Genomic DNA, 13,576 nt, shown 5'->3' with positions numbered 1-13,576 from the left:
ACCATGCAGAGCTCAGTACCCTGGCTCAGACATTACCAGACACCAAACAAATAACATATTGCTCTTAATTTGCTCTATGCTTGGAAAGATAATTTGGGCTACTCTGAAAAATTATGAAATGCAAGGATTTTTATCAGATTCCCTTCTTATGGTGCAGTATACACATCCATACTGCAGTATAATTTCAGAGCTGATTGGGCTATATTAGTACAAATTTCGTAAACAAATTTCATATTGCAAGACCATTTAAAATTTTCAAATTCTAAAGGCTGAGATCTAAGAATTACCTAACAGCTCATTACCCACCAACAATATAGTTTCTGAATTGATAAAAGAAATCTGATATTAATATTTTTGTTTCTAGACAATAATGATCCAAATAACTTTATTTTACTCTTATGCAAACTCTGTGTACTTAATGTTTTGAAAGGAATGAAAATACTACATGTCAAAATCTGTCTGGCTCACAGTCATGTTGTATGAGTTTGAATGTGTTTATCAGATTCATTTATATTGTCAATCTTTGCATATGAGACTTCAAGAAATAGACAATACTATAATAAGAAACCAACTGGACATATCTTGTTAAACTGGAGAGACCTTTCACTAATTAGCACAGACAATGGCTGATGATTACGCAGCACTGACCACAGCCTAGCACCAACATTTCCTGAGGTCATCCACCAAGAGGGCAGGTGTCCAGACGGGGGCTGGGGAAATTATACCCCTAATTTAGACGGAGGGGAGTTGATGATGTAAATACATTTGGCACAACTGATCATCATGTATAAAGAATACTGCTAAAGCAGCGCGGCTGGTGCATGGAGAAGCAATAGTTTGCAGACTATCCAAGATGATTATGATAAAGATTATGATACGAATGATAGTTACGATGATGGATACATGTGGTAGTGGCAGTAGAAATAAAAAATTCATATTAAAAGCTGTCGCTGAAAATAAATATCATTATCATATATCATAATCATCTGGACTACTTCCATACCAATTTCTGGCAAAAATTATGTGTGCAATCATCGTTAATGGGCAATTTACCCACAAAAGACCATGATATAAGCCACTTGGTACTTATGTTAGCATTAAGAGGACAGATAGGAGAGGTCCGTAGGGGATTTACAACAAGAAACTACTCCCTGGTTTTCTCAGGGATTCTGGCATGGCCTTACTGCATTATGGGCATTGCCATCATTTGCACACACAAACGCTGCTTCGATGTCAGATGCGGATTCCAAGTGCTCAAGTAGTAACAATCCTATCTAAAACTCGCTGTGCTACACCTTCAGCATGTGGTACTACACATCATAATATGTGAATAGTGTTGGAGTAGCAAGTGTGCATTTACGCTGTTCCTCAATCTCACTACATTGCCGTAGATTTAACATAAAACAAATTTATATTTCTGGTCAGTTTCTCTCTGTTTGCATTTATCAAAATAGTATTTTCATAACATTTTTCTCATGTCAATAAATTCTTGGGAGCTGGAACATAATTTCATATTTCAGTCAATGAAACTCGCTAAGCTACGTGTGTGATATTCTGGACATGGCATCTATGGTCATTTCATTGTCATGGTTATGCCTGTTGGTATCCTCAATGATCGAGTGACTCTGTTGCCTTGGGACCAATTACATTGGAGACAAAAGGCAGTTGTGCGACTGACGTTTACGTCCCTCTGCTGCAATCCATCTCTCTTCTTTCTTTTTTTTTGAACAAAAAATCCATCTGAAACCTTTTGTCACCAGTGACACCTTATCTACCTCAAATATCCCCATTCTATTTCTTGATTTCAGCTTAGTGCCCTCAATCCTATCCAAGCTGTGATTGCCTTTTGATGACATGGCAGCAAGGGGGTGGGGGGGGGGGGGAAGAGAAAGACAGATATTTGTTTTGGTTAATCCCACCTAATCTTCAACTTCACATACCCCAAGCATGTCTTTCTTCACATTTCGATTTGTCACCATAATGAATAAAAGTTGGTCGGTAATCAATCTGAGTTAAGGGGAGGGAGGGGTAGTGTTGGGTGGGGTAAGTGGGCAGTGGCCACTGAAAGAGGGTCTGTGCTCTCACACGGCCCGTTCTATCTCCCTCTTGTTTCCCCATCCCTCCCCCCCCCCCAACTCCATTTGATCCCTAGTGATGTCAGAGACATATCCAATTGCCACATAATCCTATCTACTTCAGCCAAGAGGGATTAGCCTGTGCATTTAGTGGTTATTTTTGCCCACTGTCACACACAAGCACACCCATCAACTTCACTTGACTGACCTCGGTTATTTGAACTCAAGTATATGTATTTATCGAAAGTAAAGACCTAATTACCATTCACAGAAGATGACAACCTTTCCTTTGTTCATTGTGCTGTCAAATGTAGTGCCATTATGGCCATTTCAATGGTTAATTTTCTGCCGGATGAAATTTAAGAGTTCAGTATCCTTAGATATGAAAATGTCTTATTACTAAACATTAGTAACTTTTTTACATACCATAAAGTTGCCACTACTTATAGAATGTTTCCACTTTTCAGCTGAGTATTAAATATAAGGTATAGTATAGGAAATTCTTGTGTAGTCCATGAAAATACACAAGTTATCAAACATGTCAAAATTTCATGCATACCTTCACAACTTGAGTTGTCCCCAATACCAGAAAGTTTGGCTTAATGCTTGCCAAACACATCAACAACTAATTAACATTCAATTGGATTCCATATAATGAAAAAGCCTTGAGCATGTACAGGCAGGAGAAATGGCTTAAACTGGAATCATACAAATTTTTGACTTACTGATGACGGGGTTTGACATTGGCAGTGGCCCAAGGCCACTTAAAATTGATGTAGGGCCAGCAAACATTTAAAAAGCATTACTTTTGGTGGCATGACCAGGTAACTAGGATTCAAAATAGATTGTAATGTTTCCTTTAATTTAGCCCACCTGCATTTCTTTTTCAGGCCACCAACATTTCAAATTTAATGATTTTAATGCTCCAAATGGGCCACCAGAGAAAAAAGTTAGCATCGAGCCCTGGAAACCTGACAAACTGGTGACGATATTTCATCATTCTTTCACCTCTTTAATTGATCCTGTCGTATTCTTGAGTGATGAGCCCCCAGCTGAGATATATTTGAAAATGGCTGATGGCATGGCCTTTACCACTGTTTACTGCAACAAGATCAGGAGGTCAGGAAATATCAGTCCAGGCCTCATGTGCCTCTTTTAAGGCCATCTACTTTAAAGAACATGATTAAGTCTGATTGCCTTTCCTGAATGCTAGCATACTGCCTGATGAGAAGGACATATTAATAGACTCTATAGAGTAAACAAGTCACACTGCACTACCTGCCCCAGGAGAGATCATGTGTACCTCCCCCTACCCCATACCTTGGCCAGACAGCCCCTGGGAAACCATCCCTCGTGGAGGATAAATTGACATCTAGTATAGGGATCAAGCTGCTGTTAATGGGGGAGATACAGAGGGTTTTCTCTATGGGCCTAATTGATGGCCATAATTACTGGATCCCTTTCAGACACCATAATGTTTTTCAAAGTGTGAGTATATAAAAGAAAAGCAATGGACATCCCTACCATACTTGGGCAGGTGAAACTTAAGAAATCAATGAAAATGCCATGTTAAAGGGCTGAAGAGTACTTACAATGGGATAAGTCAATAGGGCGCTCATTAACGTTTTACAAATTCTAAATCTAATAATTTGAACAAAAAGAGAACATATCCAGTCTGTATTCCTTTCATCATGAGAATGCAAATGCAGTTATTACGAAAACATAATCACAGATGCCTGTAACTAGGAATTCACTTATTTTGCAGCTATCAAAGACATGCAAGATTATGCATTATGACTCGGCGCATGGTTTTTGTAGCATAGCGTATCTTCTGAAAATGTCTGCATGCGAGTCGAGATACTTCCACGTATTTAAATAAAAAAAAAAAAAGGATGGGGACACAGGAATAGCAATACCTAGTGCTATTCTAAAAACCATGCTTAATCCTGGGACCAGACAGCTGATTCTGCGGTTGCCCCGGCATTCACCTCAGTCGCCAGGTTGAGATGAAATGGGGGGTGGGGGGAGAGATGCTGAGGTAACCCGGCTTTTTGTAGTTTCAGTTAAAATGTCTTTCCTTTGACAAAACCAGCCACATATTATGCTCCCTTCCCTGATCCTTTCTACCCTTACTCATCAGCATGTGACAGAAAATATAAAGAAATATGAAAAAGTCCACCATCCCCCTCCCCCCCCCCCCCCCCCCATGCTTATCATATTCTTTATATCGCTGGCTTAGGGAAGAATCAGGGAGGGGAGGGTAGAGGGAACTAGATGTCAAGGCAACGCTTAAATCACATGTTTGATTACTTCCTGTGTGTCTATTATTTCAGCCACTGGAGATATTTTATCCCTTGCAATGCAGCGTGCGTGCATGCTTGTGATATCTGATCGGGAATCTTTGCTTTTCATGTCATCGTCATCATACTTGCATCAATCTCTACAGCATGAGACCATTTATGTTGGAGAATAGTTCTTGACCATTTAACAATTAATCTACAACTCAGTGCTCACTGTGGCACACTTTGACTTCACTTTTGACTTCTTGGTGCCCTGTTTTGGGGGCAAAAATGTAGAGAAACACTGACTTAATGGCAATCAGCAATCTTTGCTTCTCGTGTCATCATCATCATATTTGCATCAATCTCTATACGTACAGCATGAAATCTTTTATGTTGGAGAGTGTTTCTAGACTATTTAACTATTAATCTACTACTCGGTGCTCACTGTGGCACACCTTGCCTTTACTCTTGACTTCTTGGTGCCCGGTTTGGGGACAAAAATGTAGAGAAACACTGACTTAATGCATCTAGAATCATAAAATGATTTACGTACACTTTGTGCTATCAGAGTCTAAACGAACAATCTTATCACTTTTCATCATTTGTATGTGGCAGTTAGAGTTCACTTATGGATAAATGACTAATTTTTAGTGATCTACATTTGCCAAGCACTATATTATACATTCTTTGTAGATATGGGGGGGGGGGGGGGAGATGTTGTCAAACTGAATTAAAAGACAAGAGACTTGCTATCATTGAGCAATTTCTCACAGAATCTCATTTTAAAAAAGAAGTTAATTATATGATGCATTTTTTCTTTTCTCTTTTTTTAAGCCACAGACACTGGCAAAAAATAAATATCTTTTGTACAGATTAAAATGGTTCATTCTGTAATGTAGAAGTAAAGTGATAAAGTATTCAGTGTCAAAGTTTAAGAACACATGTAAATCCCTTATCATTACTTGTCCATCACAATGAAATTTGTTCTCATCATGACATGGGATCGGCCTAGATATCAAGATGCAGAAGTTTCACACCATACAAATTATCACATTCTGCATTTATCAATCTTATTCTAAGGGCACATTCTAAAACAACTCTCAACAGCTGTGTGTCTTCTGCAATGGGCCAAAGACCAGAGATCATTTATACCCATCAACAACAGCTTCAGACTAAATCACCCAAACACAAACAGGAAATATGTAATCCCAGCATTCTCTACCCAGGGGAAGATGTCTAATTGCGTCTAGTTAGGTGAAATCCTTAAGTTCGGACAACCAACAAGTTTGCGACCAAGTTTGGCTCTCTCTGTAATTGTTTGTGGCCGTTTTGGGGGCCGGAAGGAAGACCAAATTAAAAAAAAAAAGTTTGGGGGTCAAAAGAGCGATGTCTCGACATTAGATTTGAACAGCAACAACACAAACAAAATTGAAGCGTGACCTATGCTGTGTAGTGTGAAAGTGATTTAAAGGACAAGTTCACCTTCATAAACATAAGGATTGAGAGAATGTAGCAATATTAGTAGAACACATCATTGAAAGTTTGAGGAAAATCAGACAATCCGTTCAAAAGTTATGAATTTTTGAAGCTTTTGTGCAGTAACCGCTGGATGAGAAGACTACTCCAGTGTATGAATAACTTAGATGTCACATGCGTACAACAATATAAGGAAAATATAAAGAGAATTTCACAAAATGCCATCTTTTGAAAAAAGTACACATTCCCCTGACTCGTTACCGACAAATGTTATGGGTAATATTATTCCCCCTGCCTTTAGAAAGAGGCAAGTCAAGAGCTCTTTTATTATGCGAAAAAAGTGAAAATATGTTGAATTTTCTTTTACTTTTTCTTTATACTGTTGTACGCATATGACTCACAAGCTGTAGTAGTCTCCTCATCCAGCGGTTCCAACACAAAAATTTTAAAAATTCATAACTTTTGCATCGATTGTCCAATTTTCCTCAAACTTTCACTGATGTGTTCTACTAATATTGTTGCATTCTCTCAATCCTTATGTTTATGAAGGTGAACTTGTCCTTTAATAGTACTTTTAGCTGTGCTTTATCATTTTAAGATGGATTAGTTAGGGTCAATGTTAGAATCTTTGCACACATAGAAATTGAGAATGTTGCTTAACTTAATATAGAACAGAGAAAAAAAAACCTGGCATCATTCATGATTTCAAAGCTCTATGATATATTGACATTGCATGAACACATTAGCCATTGTGTGAGTTTGAAAAGAGGGACTGAAAAGATAAATTAGTTGGTCTTTATTATTTTTATTTAACTACAGCAGATAAGAGTGCAGCATGATACCCACATGAATGCAGATATTGGTACTATTGTACCATAGAAGCTTTCTGTAAACTCTTCTCACACATCAACAGGCATTAAAAACCTGACTTGGAAATTCTTATCATAATGGTCAAAATCTGTACCACCAAATCATATTCTCCACTCCTCACTCACATTCCTAAATATTATTTCTCTCCTAACTCCCTTCTATCAGCAGAGACAATATATCAATCTAGATCATGATTCTTTTTCTTTTGAAAATGAAAAAAGTTACACTTTTACATGGATGTATGATAAGTTCTAAGCTCCATTTTCAAATTCATCTGGCCATCTTCTAATTATTTGAATCCTTTGCAACAAATTGCTCTCTCCCTTTAATTCAAATCCCTATGAACAAATTCGTTTATACCATTTCCTTCAGTACTTCTGTTCAGCTAAAATTCACAAAGACAATACACACATATTAATCCTGATTCTGTGTTGTCTCGGGAAAAGAAATATGTGTGTTATTCACGCTTGGTTGTGATATATAATACATCACGAGCCTCATATCAACTTTGAGAGGTTATCTTCTCCTGATTTGAATTGTCTGCCACCAACCGCTAGTTCCCTTCCTATTCTGAGGGGCACATTTGACTTCGCGGAGACGGCATCATGACTCTGTAATGACATTGGCATTCACAATCGGCAGGGCTCCCTTACCAGTCTGCTGTCTCCATTATGGAAATCATCCTCCATGTGAGGGGCCCCAAACAGTGAGGGTGTTATGCCTGGGCTTTCTCTCCATCTCCCTCTAAACCCTCACTGAATCCACAGCCTTAAATATGCAAATTATGCAAATGAAGCAATCATCCAGTAAACAATCCCCCTCCCTCTGAACACACAATAACACACACATACATACAAAACTTGCAATGATACAAAACTTGAATGATTGTTTCTCTTCCAGGCTGTTGTACATTTCCTGAGAATTGAATGCAAGCCAATCTGTAGTTGAAAAGACTTGTCTGTGAGAACCAAGTTACACCTTGCTTATCAACTACTGCAGCTTTTATTTCAAAGAACAGTGAGCATGTCAGATACATACGTCCACACCTGCAAATATTTCAACTTTTTGGCCCGCCTGCCATCCCAATCTTTTATTATAAAGTAAAATATTAAGTATGAGGCAAATATATTAATGCAGTAGAATCTACAGACCTATTCGGTTTTAAAACACTAGCTTATTTTGGACATAACTGGGTGGCTTCTAAAATAAGAAGAAAAGATAATTCAATGGGTTTTATGAAATGAGTCAAGTGCATTGCTATGTCAGTACATAAATCAACTATTACTAGGTGCATTTGGAGCCCCCGAGTCTTGTTGTACATACATGTGGCTAGTTTGTTTGTCTCAGTTCTACACTTGTCCTGAGGAACTCTTAAAATTGCACACGCACAATTTACCTGTGAGTGTTTAAAATTCACACTCATACTCTTATCAATGTTGACAAGTAAACCATCAGATGTTTCCAAAATTCTTGAGCTGCATCTATACTTTTATTTTACAGTCTTTCTCATACACACACAGCAATAACTTTTCAGTTCTCAAATATGCCACAAACGTCAACTTTCTCTGATTTAGCAAGGGGCATGATGTTGGCACTCACTTTTGACACACTAGGTAGCAGATTACAATGCAAAGCGCCTTTCATTGCTAGACTTAACAAAGCTCATAATACATGTATGATGAGTAATTAGAAGGTGTACAGAGAGGTAGGATGCTACAGAATTCATAAACACTGTGTCTCTAGTTTCCTAGTGCCTTACATCTACCCCTTGAATCAATAATTCATTCATGTGGAGATATCTCAGCTCTGGAGAGCCACTTCTCCTGATGTCAACTAATTCAACCCACACAAGGGCATAGGAAAATCAAGTTGTACTCTTCCAAACACCAGAGGGCTCTGTGCATCTTCACCACACACACCATTGAGTAAGGCAGAGTGTTGTATATATATAGGAGAATTGTGCACACTTTGCCCGTGTCTCATGATGTGGAAGAACTGGGTCATAGCAAGCCTGTACATATTATACTGTCCGGCGGCCAACGCCCACTTTCTTGCTGAGCATGTATTCGGTGCTTTCTACACGTAATCCTACTCACTGTAATATCAGATGGTCTCCTAATGATATTCTGGATGATCTGTGCTGGTCATGTGTTTTACATGTATCACTATCCCTCTCCGACAGAAGCAATCAGTCTGTAAGTCAGTTGTGCATCATACAATAGGGAATATTCAACTAAATTTGATGAAATTCTCCCATCAATTTAGTGCTTATTCACGTTGATTTAGGGCATTTACCAATCATTTGCAGCAAAAGGAAATAATTCTGATTTTGTTTTGACTTGATATCAAATGAAATGGATGTTACATAATATGTTTTAGAAAATCTTATTCATTCCATATGGATGAGTAACCAGTATTATATGAAATTGCAAAATCATGTTGTTGTTTTTCTCTCTCTTGACCACCAAAATGAACTTTAGATAAATCTTACATTATGAAGGAATGCCCCTTCCCCCTCCCTAAAAAAAAAATAGAATCAGAAACAAAAACAAAATACTCATTACTTGTATCAATTGGAGGTAAGTCTAAAGTAAAGATTGATTGATTTCACTGTTGACTTGAGAAATTGAAGAATTCACATCAGTATTTCTTTGTACTACTACTACTTCATGAAATACCAAAAGAAAGAATGAAAGAGAAAATTGTCTTTTCCTCATGATTACATGCTGCTTACAGGAGACTAGTGAATAAAAAACAAAGGTTGGTGACTTGTAACATACACTGAATAATTATCATTGTTCAGTGAATGAGAACATACTGAAATATTAATTTGAAATTGCTCCCTCAATTTATTCCAACCCTCCCATGAACAGTCAGGCAATCCCATATTGATGTATAATCCAATATGCTAATATCATATCATTTGCCAGATGTAGACATTCTAGGACCCTGCACAGATAGTGTAATATCCAGGCCCCGAGAATATTATACTGTAACAAGTATGATTAGTTTTCTATGTTAGAAAATGAATGATGTACATTGTATAAATATTAACAGCCATTTCAACTAACCATGCAATAATTTTTTCTTTTGTGTTTAGCTTTTTAGTATGAAGATCAAGGTGACCAATCTTGACTAGCACTTGTGCTAACTTTTGGTTCCCTTGTTAACAACAACTTTGTAGAATTATGCTACACGTATCATATTTAAATATAAATCTCAAATGTCATCCTTTAATTATGTATTGTAAAGGAGTAATAGATATGTATTTTTTTTCACATATGTATGTAATTATACAATAATGTTATGATTGAAAATGTACATGCTCAATTGTTGTTGCTAATAAAACTTCAAACTTCAATAGGGGGATGAAATGAGCTGCTTGCACATGTAACATATCAAGAGAAATAACAACACCTTAAAAAAAAAATAAATCCCAGGTACTATGAAAATACTGAGGATTTCTAAAAAACCTTTTTAAGCCACGAATAAAAATTTAGGTTAGAGTATTATTCTGCATCTAACCTCTGTGGAAAAGAAAAAGGAGTTGTCACGGTACATCCTATGTGTGGCTCTTACTATCCTCCAGAACTCAAAACTGCTAGCCTTTGCTGATTATTTTCCAATACTGCCTACCCACTAATTGGTACCATGAATGCATTATAATTTTTTCAGAGAGTCTTTACATATCGCAAAATTGAATTAAGTTTCCATCAAATGTGCACAAGTAATATATGACAAAAATACAGAATCACCCAGTACTCCAGGTAAGTAAAGCGGATTGGTTTACAGTGTGACATGTACAAGAGCCATGACACATGCTACCTTAATTTTGATAAGTACATATAATGAAAAATTATAAATATTTAACATGAGGGCTATTCTACATAATGAAGAGCCATGAGTTGTCAAGTCTAAATGTGGTTCTGTGCTACACAGAGTCAACAACGTTCAAAATGTGTTCAAGACAAAGTCAACTTCAAGCATGCTTTGATTTGATTAATGTGCTATTTATTGTTTGTTTAAAATTCATACACCATTCATATACTATTTAAGGTGTGACATGTATATTGATTACTACTCAATCTTCTCCACTATCTTTCCATAAATGTTCAAAACCTGACATGCTGACTCCTACATAACTGAATGTAAATGTCACCCCTCCCCCTCCCCCAAATAAAAGTACACTTGTAGATACAAAATCCCTTGAATGAATGAAGGAATGAATACATGAATGCATGAATGAAGGAATATGCAATTGATTTCAATGTTATTACTGACAATGATTGTTCAAAATACAGAACTAGTACAAGGTCTTGGACTTTGCATTGAACACAGCTGCTATTGGTCACGAGTTTGTTTTTATCACAACGTAAACCAAAACCAGTGACTTACATTCAATCTTACAATCAATTGTATTTAATTATGATACAGAACCTGTGTCCACATATCAAAACAAGTTGCAAATGATTGTATTTTTGATCAATAAACAGACAGCTGTTTGGGTTGAAATTGGTTGTTAACCCTATAAAGCTCAAGCTATTTTGACCCCTTCCAGGCCCAAGAGCATACCATTCTAAGAGAAATTTAAAGTTTATCTGATGAAAATCGACTATGGAATGGCTGAAACATCCCATTTATTAGGATTGCGCTGTTTTGGATATCTCAGCCATTTAAAAGCCAATTTTCATTATAAAGATATATGTTCCTCATGGAATTACATGCCCTTTCATATTTAAAAAGAGGTTTCTCATTATCTCACCCAAAAAAAAAAACACCCTGAAGTTAGGTCTCAACCAAAACTATACCATCCTATTAATGAATCGTATGCATTGTCAGCCACTTGGTTATAACTAGCATCAAGTTAAGGACTGCTTGCAATGATCCTGGACTTACTGCATTGCTTGTGTTGATGTCCGTGCTCCCCTGGAGGTATTCCAGAACTTTGTCCAAGTTGCCGCCGCGGGCAGCTCGCAGAAAACTTGCATTTCCGTCAGTCTGGAAAGATACAGAGAAGCGAGATGTTGTAGGAACTCACTACTTCTTTTCAAAATTGTGGATGGCACTTATTTGGGGTAGAAAGTTTTGAAGATCATTAAACTCCAGCTCTCACTTGATGAGAATATATAGATGTAGAACAACTTGATGTAAATGAGATGTCAAAGTTCCTAACATTATTACTGGTATTTGACACCATATCAACACCTGAACAAAATTATTCCTACAACTTCTTTTTTTTAAATCTCTATACACATGTTTCAGATTCAGATTTATTCAACACTTTCAGTAAAACAAAACAAAACAGGAGAATACAGAAAATTGACAACACCATAATAACAAGAAAAGAATTATCACAATAAGCATCAATACGAAAATACAACACATTTGAAAGTGTTCGGAGACAGACAGAAAGGCTATGCCTTATATAAAAGTCCTGTCCCCATACTATTACTACACCTATCTGTAGGTGAGATAAAATATCTTACACATTGATAAGGGTAGGAGCATCAAGCTCACATGAAAAAATTCCAGAATCTTAACCATTATTACTCTACTTGTGCTAGAAATGTAAATCCCGAAATCCAGAAAGTTATGGCACTGACAGTATTAGTGCACCAAGTCCTTGCCGTTGTTGTTATGATCATCACGATAACCATATTGACATCATGATTACAAATATTATCACTTTTAATCATTACTAATAATATTATCTGTAGCAGGAGTAGTAGAAGTAGTAGAAGTAGTAGTAGTAGTCATAGAAGTAGTAGTAGTAGTAGTAGTAGTAGTAGTAGTAGTAGTAGTAGAAGTAGTAGTAGTAGTAGTAGTAGTGTAGTAGAAGTAGTAATAGTAGTATCATCGTAACAATATCAAAATACTTTCATTATTGATCACATATCAAGCGCATACAATTTCACTTTATCAACTGAATGCACAAATTCACATCCTCTAATTTTTGTTTGTTTGTCTGTTTATTTATTTATTTGTTTGTTTGTTTGTTGTACAGAACTGTAGTCTTTGTGAGCAGCCCCAATCAATGAAGACTTGGCAGGCGGAGGGAGACTCACCAGCATTGCGTGCTGCTCATCGGGAGAGGAAGGGGACTGTACAGGTTGGTGTTTCTCAGGCTTGTCGGGCTTCTTGGGCGGTTTCTCGGCCGGCTGCTCTGATGGACCGTTCTCCTTACCAGCGGCTTCCGGGGCTTCCTTCTGCAACGAGATGGAAAAAAGAGAGGAAAATGTTATAAACTGGAACAGGACGTATGTCTTTGGAACAGATAAATCCTGCTTTGATAAGCACTGATGAAACAAACTCTATTAAAATCGAGTAAGTAACGTATTCTGGCACACACACACACACATACTCACATATACATGAATGTGGAAACCAGTGTAGAAATTTTTCTTCACAATAAGCAAGCTATGATTGGCCAAGTTATCTAGACAACACAGTCTGTCTTTTCTCAAACTGGTTTGAAGTGGCAACGGTTCTACCAGACATTATACCGTAAAAGTGGAAATAGAAGTGTACATTTCCATGTATTCTGCATGACCAAAAACTAGCACAAAATAGAAATACATTCGATGAATACTTTGATAGTTAAAGGACAAGTTCACCTTCATACACATGTGGATTGAGTGAATGCAGCAATATTAGTAGAACACATCAGTGAAAGTTTGGGGAAAATTGGACAATCCGTTCAAAAGTTATGAATTTTTAAAGTATCTGCGTAGTCACTGCTGGATGAGAAGACTACTATAGTGTATGATGTCATATGCGTACAACCATATAAAGAAAATAAAAAGAGAATTTCACAAAACTTTACTTTTTGAATTAAGTGCACATTTCTTCGACTTGTTACTGACATATGTTAAG

General features: G+C 37.0%; 1 protein-coding gene across 21 annotated transcripts in view; it reads right to left on the bottom strand.

The window, feature by feature from the left end:
- The window catches only part of LOC139713888 (uncharacterized), a 303,947-nt gene that overhangs the window by 130,288 nt on the left and 160,083 nt on the right, over positions 1-13,576 (bottom strand). For all 21 annotated transcript variants that reach the window (XM_071625598.1, XM_071625599.1, XM_071625590.1 and 18 more), the window contains exons 2-3: positions 12,769-12,909; positions 11,600-11,701 (exon numbers count right to left, since the gene is read on the bottom strand). In XM_071625598.1, the coding sequence (XP_071481699.1) occupies positions 11,600-11,701; positions 12,769-12,909 (243 nt within the window). The remainder of the gene's footprint in view (positions 1-11,599; positions 11,702-12,768; positions 12,910-13,576) is intronic.

The sequence above is a fragment of the Diadema antillarum genome, unplaced genomic scaffold (assembly GCF_040938485.1).
Source record: "Diadema antillarum isolate AM-2024a unplaced genomic scaffold, OU_Dant_1.0 seq00002087_RagTag, whole genome shotgun sequence".
NCBI lineage: Eukaryota > Metazoa > Echinodermata > Echinoidea > Diadematoida > Diadematidae > Diadema > Diadema antillarum.
Note: the sequence above shows the minus strand (reverse complement) of the source record. Positions and strands in the feature narration are given on the sequence as shown.